At 45.6% G+C, this 10,006-nt stretch overlaps 1 protein-coding gene across 1 annotated transcript; it reads left to right on the plus strand.

The window, feature by feature from the left end:
• Positions 1 to 8,302: 8,302 nt before the first annotated feature.
• LOC113902101 (glycine-rich protein DOT1-like) lies at positions 8,303 to 8,797 on the plus strand. Its single transcript, XM_027557072.1, has one exon. The coding sequence runs from the start codon at positions 8,303 to 8,305 to the stop codon at positions 8,795 to 8,797; it is 495 nt and encodes a 164-aa protein (XP_027412873.1).
• Positions 8,798 to 10,006: the final 1,209 nt, after the last annotated feature.

The raw sequence follows: 10,006 nt of genomic DNA on the forward strand, positions 1-10,006 counted from the left end.
GGAGACGACGTCCTCCATCTTGTCGGGGCCGTGGGGGGAACTGGGGGCAACTCCGACTAGTCCCAGGAAGCCGGGGCTGGACCCCGCGGTGGAGACGGCGCCCCTGCCGGCTGCGAACCTGGGCCCGGCCGACGCGACGGGGTCCGGCCCGGACGCCACTCCCGCTCCGCCGGTCAAGATGGAGGCGACTGCGGGTCCCCGATCCCGGCGCCCGCCTGTCGGAAGGGCTGGGCCGGGCCCGCCGTGCCCCGGCCTCCGCGCTCGTCGGCCTCGCGGCGAACAAGGCCGCGGGGCAGGAGGGTGCGCAGGTGCGAGGCCTGCCGGGCGGGACCGGGCGAGCTCCTACCAAGGAGCCACTTGGGCCGCAGGGCTCGGCTTTTGTTCGCCGTCTACACCTACGTCCCGGGCGCGCGTCACGGGCTGTGCGGGTCCGGAGGTTCCACGTAGGAGGCGGGCGGGGAGGCCGCCCTGGCGGCTGTCGGTGGGACTGCAGCCGGCGCCGTTGGGGCGTAAATGGATGGAAACAGTGGACCTAATTTCACACACCGCGTGCTAGTGTAAACAGACGCGTGATGTTCAACTTTAAAGTTCAACACGATGGTGGACAACATGAACTTTCTAATGAAATTATAATCATCCATGAAGGTCTCAGAAAAGACTGATCTTAAAGAGACGCTACTTACAGAGCACAGTCTAGTAGAAAGTGAGTCTCATTGTGTATAAATCAATGAATATACTGCTCTTTATTTAAATTGAAAGATATGCATTTCAATATGCATTTCAACCCGCTTCCTCAAAATGGTACCATTTATTTTTCTGCATTTTATTTCTTAATTATAAAGTTTTTCAGTTTTCAATAAAAACAAAATATCCTTGTAAGACTATGTGTATTACACAGTACCGTTTTACACTGACATTCTTCACGTCACCAGCTTCATGACAGAAACGTCCGCTATTACAAAATGCGGGATAACATTGTAATCAGTCCATGAAAACTTACATCATCCCCTTTATGTTACCACATACCATTGCAATAACTTCTCTTCATTGAGTTTATAATTAGATGGCTTAAGTAGCTGCTGCTGCTGCTAAGTCACTTCAGTCGTGTTCAACTCTGTTTGAGACCCCATAGACGGCAGCCCCCCAGGCTCCCCCATCCCTGTGATTCTTAAGTAGAGATACTTCCAAATAAGCTCTGTCACAGACTTTAGTGACAGATTGGATTGCTGCATGCCGTTTAATTTAAGGAAGCTCCATATTGACACTAATTATCTAACTGTATTGCTGTTTTATAATTAACAAGAGTAATAATTGCTTATTAGTATATATTAGTCACATTTTGTATTTATTCAAATCCATTTGTGAAAATGTTCACTAGATTACCTACATGATATCAGGGAGAATTTTAGTTGAGACTTGAAAACTTGGGGGAGTGGGGGGGGGGAATGTTTTGTGTCATAATTTAAATAAAAGCTACATTTAATTTTATAGAAAAGCACCTATAAAAACAAATATTTGCATGTTCACAACAGAATTATTTGTAATTTCCAAAACGTAGAAACTGAAATGTCCATTAACTAATGAATGCATAAACAAATGTGGTAGATCCATACAATGGAATATTATTCAGCAAAAACAAGGAATGTAGCTCTGACACTGGCTACAATATGGATGAACTTTGAAGACACTATGCTAAGAAAAATAAGCAGTCTATACATTGCATGATTCTATTTATGTGACTTGTCCAGGCAAGGCAATCTATAGAGATAGAAAATAGATTAGTTCCCTAGGCCTGGGGAGGTAGGGAGTGATAGCTAAAGTGTAGGGAACTTCTTTTTGGAGCAAATTGATTGTAGTGATAATTGGACAACAGCTCTGAATATGCAAAAAAAAACATTGAATTGTTCATTTTAAATGGATGAATTGAAAAAAATGGACAAATTATATGGTATGGAATTCTACAGTCCATGGGGTCGCAAAGAGTGAGACATGACTGAAGCGACTTAGCACACACGCACACATGAAATTATAACTTGAGAAGGCTGTTACAAAAATGTGTGTGTGTGGAGTTATTCTGCACTAATCACAAAAGCAGACTAAGCTTTGCAAGAAAGCAACATGAAGATTTGGGCAGAGGACTTGTATTTTAAATACTTGTTTGGGCACTCAAACCCTTGAGCAAGTTTGCTTCTCTTCTGATCTGGATGAGAATGCAGAACTGACATGGATGTGACTCCACCATTCCTCAGCTCTGTGACCCTAGACCTTCCAGAGCCTCAGTTTCTCCATCAATAAAATGAAGCAATTGTACATAATGTGCCCTTGAATAAAAGTCCACTTGTCTCTTCAGTCTTTTCATCCCTCGGGATCCCAATGTCTCCTCCATCTCTTCTCACTTTCCCAACTTATTATGAACATTGCTTTCCTCTCATTTCCTATGGCTTTTTAAAAATTATTAAATAACCCAATATATTTACTATATATATGTATGTATAAACTTTCCCCCATGCTGAAATGCAAGGACCCACCATGTTTCTCATTTTACTTCCCAGGCAGCATTGCCCACCCAACTGCCTTCTAAACTTTAGAGGTCCTGACTACAATAGAAGCAAATTTTTAAAAAGAAAATTGTATCCTGATTATGGAGGTCCTTTCCAGTAATCAAATTCTATGATTTTCATAAAATCATTAGCTGAAAATAATGATTTAAAGCTTAATTTTTGCCCATTTAAGAGTTCCTTATATTATCAACTATTGTTTTTCGAGTTTCTGTACTAGGTTACAATTCTCTAAGAGACTGAGACCTAAAATTAAGCAAATCCAACAACTTTGAATTTAGCATGCTGCTACTGCTGCTGCTGCTAAGTCGCTTCAGTCGTGTCCGACTCTGTGCGACCCCATAGATGGCAGCCCACCAGGCTCCCCGTCCCTGGGATTCTCCAGGCAAGAACACTGGAGTGGGTTTCCATTTCCTTCTCCAATGCATGAAAGTGAAAAGTCAAAGTGAAGTCGCTCAGTCATGTCCGGACTCTTAGCGACCCCATGGACTGCAGCCTACCAGGCTCCTCTGTCCATGTATTTTCCAGGCAAGAGTACTAGAGTGGGTTGCCATTGCCTTCTCCATGAATTTAGCATACTTTTTTAAAAAATATTTTTCGTACTTCCATAGGTAACAAACACACAGTGACAAAAACAAAAAGCAAACAATAACAACAACAAAAATTGGAAAACCAGTGCAAAAAGAGCAAAAGAAAAAAATTACCTGTAATTCTTCACCCAAGGTTGGCTCTTGGTAACAGGTCATATGCTCTTCCCCAGTAGTTTTAGGTTCACAGCAAAACTGAGCAGTAAATACACAGTGTCCTGGGCCCACTGCCCTACACATGCACAGCCCACTCCACTATCAACAACCTCTCTAAAGTGGTGCATTTGCTTCAGGGAATGAACCTGCATTGACAACACTCTCACCTCAAGTCCACAGGTTACACTAGGGTTCACTTCTGTTACACAGGTTACACTAATAAATACATTCTATAAGTTTTAACAAATGGATGTTGGAATAGTTTCATTCCCGTAAAAATCCTCTGTGTTCCACCTATTTAACTCTCTATCTCTATAACTCGTGCGAATCACTGACCTTTACACTGTCCATAGTCTTATATTTCCCAGGATGTCATATAGTTGGAATCATACAGTAAACAGCCTTTTTAGATTGACTTCCTCCATTAAGCAGTAAGCATTTAACAGTCCTCCATGTCTTTTTGTGGATTCATAGCTCATTTCTTCTCAGTGCTGAGTAATATTCCATTGTCTGGACATATCACATTTATTTATTCTTTCACCTGCAGAAAGAAGCCTTGGTTGCTTCCAAATTTTTGGCAATTATGAATAAAACCCCTATAAATATCTATGTTCAGGCTCTTTTATAAATATGTTTGCAACTAAATTGGATAAATACCACAGAGCATGACTATTGTATCTTATGTTAAGAGTACGTGTAGTTTTGGAAGAAACTGTTTTCACAGTGAACTTCTGCATCTCCTCTGGTAATGAGGAGAGTTCCTGACGTCCATGTCTTCATCAGCATTTGGTGCCTTCAGTGTTCTGGTTTCTCACCATTTAGTAGGTGTGTAACAGCAAGGTGGTTTCTACTTGCTGTTAACATTTTGATGTATCAATATTTTTCCACAGAATGTTTTCAAAAATTTATATCATCCTTAAGAAGTATATCTTGCTAATTTTTTATTATGTGATATAGAAGTGAAAAAGAGATTCAGTAAAAAAAAAATCTGGTGATACCTAGAAGAATAAAATTGTCCTTGAGAATAGAGTCATCATCTTTATTGTTGTCAGATAAGTAAAAAGATTTTAAGATGAGGTGCATACAGTGGAGACAAATATGTGTAGCTATGGAAGACTTGCACTTTGACTTCCCTCTGCCTCTAAGACAGAAATCAACTCAAGAACCCACCTATGGAAAAGCAGGACCCAGAATGGCTGCATACTCATGACAGGTAGGGAGATTAAAAAAAAAAAAAAAAAGCTTATTTTTTATGTGATGTGACATAAAACAATTAGTGGGAAATGCATTTGAGACACCATAGCTGTACTGATAAGAAACTAATTTTGAGTTCAATCATCATTTTTAAATGTAATAAAGAAGAAATGTAACCAGTGTTAGATTCATCAAGCTTGATAAGACAGAAAAGTTTTATCAACTAATGCTTAGTGATACTATGGAGCACAGGAGCTGTATTCAATATCCTGTGAGAAAACATAGTGGAAAAGAAGAGGAAAAAGAATATGTATATATATATAACTGAGTTACTTTGCTGTACAGAAGAAATGAACACAAAATTGTAAGTCAACTCTACTTCAATAAAATTGAAAAAGAGAAACCTAATGCTTAGTGGTAGAAACAAAAATTAGTCATTGTTGTTAGCATAGTGTGGAATTTTTAAGACATGTATATGCATTCATTCCACAGATATTAACTGAGTGTCTAAGTTATGCCAGATACTATGATAAGTGTGAGGGCTAGAACACAGAATAAGACGGATACAATCCTTGGCCTCATGGAGCATATAGTCTACCCTAGATTAGACATGACAAAGAATCTATGAAATGAATAAAGTAATTACAGCGGAGAGCTAGTAAGAGAACAGAGCTGGTTAATAGGGAGTACCATTGGAGACCTGTTGAGGTCTGTACTAATGATCTCCATTAGTACAGGACCTGTACTAATGACCATGGTACACCTTTCTGAGCAAGTGATCTTTCCATTGAGATCTGCCCTGAAAGTGAAGTGAAAGTCATTCACTTGTGTCCTACTCTTTGCAACCCCATGAACCATACAGTCCATGGAATTCTCCAGGCCAGAATACTGGAGTGGGTAGCCTTTCCCTTCTCCAGGGGATCTTCCCAACACAGGGATCAAACCCAGGTCACTCACATTGCAGGTGGATTCTTTACCAACTGATCCACCAGGGAAGCCCAAAGAGATTTGCCCTAGGAGCAGCTATTAGAATAAGAAGGGGGAGGCAGACAGAGGAGGAGAAATATCATAGGACATTTCTCATGTTGTTGTTCAGTCACAGTCGTAACCAACTCTTTGCAACCCCATGGGCTGCAGCATATCAGGCCTCCCTGTCCCTCACTATCTCCCGGAGTTTGCCGAAGTTCATGTCCACTGAATTGATGATGCTATCCAAGCATCTCATCCTCTGCTTCTCTCTTCTCCTTTTGCCTTAAATCTTTCCCAGCATCAGGATCTTTTCCAATGAGTCAGCTCTTCGAGTTAAGTGGCCAAAGTATTTGAGCTTCAACTTCAGTCCTTCCAATGAGTATTCAGGGTTGATTTCCCTTAGGATTGACTGGTTTGATCTCCTTGCTGTCCAAGGGACTCTCGAGAGTCTTCTCCAGCATCACAATTATATGTGGACTCTAAAAAGAAATTATACAAATGAACTTACTTACAAAACAGAAAGAGACTCACAGACTTAGGGGATGAACTTATGGTTGTGGAGCAGGGGCAGGGGGATGGAGGGAAAGAGATAGGGAGTTTGGGATGGACATGTACACACTGCTATATTTAAAATGGATAAACAACAAGGACCTACTGTACAGTGCATGGAACTCTACTTAATGTTATGTGGCAGCCTGGACGAAAGGGAGTTTGGGAGAGAATGGATATATGGATATATGTAGCTGAGTCTCCTTGCTGCCCACCTGAAACTACCACAGTTAATCAGCTTGCTGCTGCTGCTGCTAAGTTGCTTCAGTCGTGTCCGACTCTGTGCGACCCCATAGACGGCAGCCCACCAGGCTCCCCTGTCCCTGGGATTCTCCAGGCAAGAACACTGAAGTGGGTGTTAATCAGCTTACCCCAATACAAAATAAAAAGTTTAAAGTTTGCAAGGTGGGAAAAAAAAAGAATAACAAGGGGAATATTATTGTAGGCAGCAGGAAAAATAAGAATTAAGCTCATCCTCCTAAGATCTGGAGATGACTAGGGTAGACAGTAGAGGGTCAGGTGAAGGGGTGACACCACAGGTGCCAGGAGAGCCGGCAAGAGTATAGTTCAAGGAGGGTTTTGTAGGCCTGCTGAGGAGTCTGGATTTTATTTTAGTGCATGAAAGTGAAAGTGAAGTCGCTCAGTCTGGTCCGACTCTTTGCCACCCCATGGACTGTAACCTACTAGGCTCCTCTGTCCATGGGATTTTCTGAGCAAGAGTACTGGAGTGGATTGCCATTTCCTTCTCCAGAGGATGTTCCTGACCCAGGGATCGAACCCAGGTCTCCTGCATTGTAGGCAGATGCGTTACCGTGTGAGCCACCAGGGAAGTCATGGAGAAGCCACAAAGAGGGTTTTTAAGTGAAAAGGCGATAAGAAACTGATGTTGTACATGTTAAGCAGATAACCCTGAGCACTTTGGGAGGCTAGCTCAAGGGTGGCCAGAGTGGTCTGGGCCAGACCAGCCTCTGCTGTGAAGTCAGTAGAGGGGACTGACTGTGTGAGGTGCCAAAACTTGGAAGGGACTGCCCTGTGATCTAGTGGTTAGGCTCTGTGCTATCACCAATGACAGTGCGGGTTCGATCCCTGCTGGGGGAAGTAAGATCCCTAACTTCAGGGGGCAGGGGAGGCAAAAATCTTTGACTAAGAAGCTAGTTCGAAATTTATATGCAAAGACTTTCTGATATCAAAGTGTTAGCAAATCTGATCAGTTTTGTTCAAGAACAGATGAGAAGATTCACAAAAAGATAGAAGCTAGGGACTTCCCTGGAGGTCCTGTGGCTTAGACTTCTTGCTCCCAGTGCAGGGGACCCAGGTTCAATCCCTGGTCAGGGAACTAAATTCCACATGCACAACTGAAGATCCTGCATGCTGCAACTAAGACCTGGTAAAGGAATTAAGTACATTAAAAAAAAAAAAAAATAGAAGCTCTCTATCAACAAGGACAGCTGATTGGAGGCATCCTAAATAGAACAAGAAATTAATCCTAATTTGAATTGATTGGATTTTTGACAGAGTCCAAAATTTGTAAGTAAAATGTTATTGAGCATTTTACTTACGAATGCTTTTTACTTTCTTTTTTCACAAACTTGGAAAAACAGCAGTTAGATGGAAAAACAGCAGTTAGAAATACATAAATGCTTCTGAATACAAATAAATGACTTACTTATAACTAATTTCAAAGCTGTCCAAATTCTATTTTTCTAATTTAATTACTTTCATATAACACCACAACAGTTCTTTTTAATATTAGAAATAACCCAGTATGAAAAAAAAAGTGAAGCGGATTTTCTTTCCTTCTGTTCTTGTTTCCCCTGTTTTCCAGTTAACCAAGCTGCCCCAGAGTCTATATGTAATGGCCCAGCTGCCCAGGAGCATAGACAGTATCACCCAGTTGCCCAGGTGTCTATAGATAACCGTCCAGTTGCCCAGGGTTGGGAAGATTCCCTGGAGAAGGACGTGGCCACCCACTGCAGTGTTCTTGCCTGGAGAATCCCATGTACAGAGGAGCCTGGCGGGTACAGTCTGTGGGTCGCCAAGAATCGGACACAACTGAGCGACAGAGCACAGCACAGGCTGCCCAGGTGTCTATGGATAACCATCCAGCTGCCCGAGTGTCCCAGAAATAAGACCTTGGGGGAGGTATCTGGCCGCGTGGACAACGGGGCAGGGCTCCGGGTAGCCTCTCAGGGCAAGGCGCAGCCCGCACTGCAGGACCCCCCAGCGGAGGCGGGTGGAGGGAGACTGACCGCTGGAAGAGGGAGGGAGGCGCCCAGGCCAAGCTGGAAGATGCGGGGGCAGTTTGGTCTCCCCATCTCCTGGACGTCCCCGCGGAGGCCGAGGCCGCGCCGGGGGGAGCTCCGCGGGGGGGACAGCTGGGGGGCCGAGCGGAGGGGGAGACAGCCGGGCGGGGAGCTAGTTGGGGGGGCGGGGCGGGGTACAGCTGGGGGGAGCGGACGGGGAGGACAGCTGTCGGGGCGAAAGAGGGGAAAGCTGGGGGAGACAGCTGAGGGGGCGAGCGGGGTGGGACAGCCGGGGGGTCAACGGAGGGGGCAGCCTGGGGGGAGAGCGGGGGCGGGTCACAGCTGGGGGGACGGGGCGGGGGGCACCACGGGGGACGAGGGGGGACAGCGGGGGGACGAGCGGGGGTGTTACAACTGGGGAGCCGAGGAGGGGACACCTGGGGAAGTCCGACCATGGGGCGGTGGCGGCGGAGCTTCGTGGGTCCAGGGCAGGGGTAACCTCGCGGCCTCAGGGGTTGAACTGCGTCTGGACGCTTGGTGAGCAGCTGGATCCCAGGTGAGGGGTGGCGGCTCCGCTCCCAAACCTCTGGCTTCAGGTTGCACCCTGGATCTGTCCCACACGCTTTCTCCCCAGGGCTAGGTCACGGACTTCCAGTCCTGCCCCCGAGCTGCACCCCCTAGATGGCTTCCTCCGGGTCCACCCCCAGCCGGAGGGTGGACAGCAGAGGGCCTTTCTGCTCCCTCCACGATGGTCCTTCCTGGTAGTCCGGGCTCGGCCCTCCTCGGGGCGGGTGCAGATGTGGGAAAGTCTGCTGGAGAACAGCTCCAGGATGGGAAGGTACCAAATGGTGGACCGAACCATCTATCATCACCCTTTTCACCAGGATCCTGTGAGGACTGGGCCCTCCTGGTTCTTTGCAGACCTCCCCGACCATCCATCGTGGACCAGACGACCCTCTGTCCTCTCTTGAGCTGCTGGCCCTTCTCCCCCGCTTGCTTGGGTGACCACACTAGCTCCCCTCTGCCCTGTGCTCTACTCAGTGTGCTGTTAGTTGAATGCTGCCTGGGATGAGTGGACGTGAGGGGCAGAAGCAGGCTCCTGGGTCAGTTTTCTTCCTCTGCATCACCCTGGTCTTAGGGGCCAGAACAGCACCCCACCTGTGAGAGCCTCGGCTCTCACCTGCTAGCTGTGCAGTCCCGCCCTGTGTGGTCCTCAGAGCCATCTTCCCTGAAGCCAAGCATCTTCTCTCACCATAACAGCATGAAACTATTACCAGAAATCAACCACAGAAAAAGAATCAAGAAAAAAGTTTACACGGAAATTAAACAACTTGCTTCTAAAAAAACAATGGGTCAAGGAAGAAATTAAAACAGGAATTTAAAAAATAACCTTCACTTCAGTTCAATTCAGTTGCTCAGTTGTGTCCGACTCTTTGCGACCCCATGAATTGCAGCACGCTAGGCCCCCTGTCCATCACCAACTCCCGGAGTTCGCTCAAACTCATGTCAATTGAGTTGGTGATGCCATCCAGCCATCTCATCCTCTGTCGTCCCCTTCTCCTCCTGCCCCCAATCCCTCCCAGCATCAGAGTCTTTTCCAATGAGTCAGCTCTTTGCATCTGGTGGCCAAAGTATTGGAATTTCAGCTTCAACATCAGTCCTTCCAATGAATATTCAGGACTGATTTCCTTTAGGATGGACTGGTTGGATCTCCTTGAAATCCAAGGGGCTCTCAAGAGTCTCCTCCAAC

The sequence above is a fragment of the Bos indicus x Bos taurus genome, chromosome 12, assembly GCF_003369695.1.
Source record: "Bos indicus x Bos taurus breed Angus x Brahman F1 hybrid chromosome 12, Bos_hybrid_MaternalHap_v2.0, whole genome shotgun sequence".
NCBI lineage: Eukaryota > Metazoa > Chordata > Mammalia > Artiodactyla > Bovidae > Bos > Bos indicus x Bos taurus.

What these genes read in the sequence shown, in the direction of transcription:
- LOC113902101 (XM_027557072.1), top strand. Translation starts at nt 8,303, where the DNA reads ATGCGGGGGCAGTTTGGTCTCCCCATCTCCTGGACGTCCCCGCGGAGG.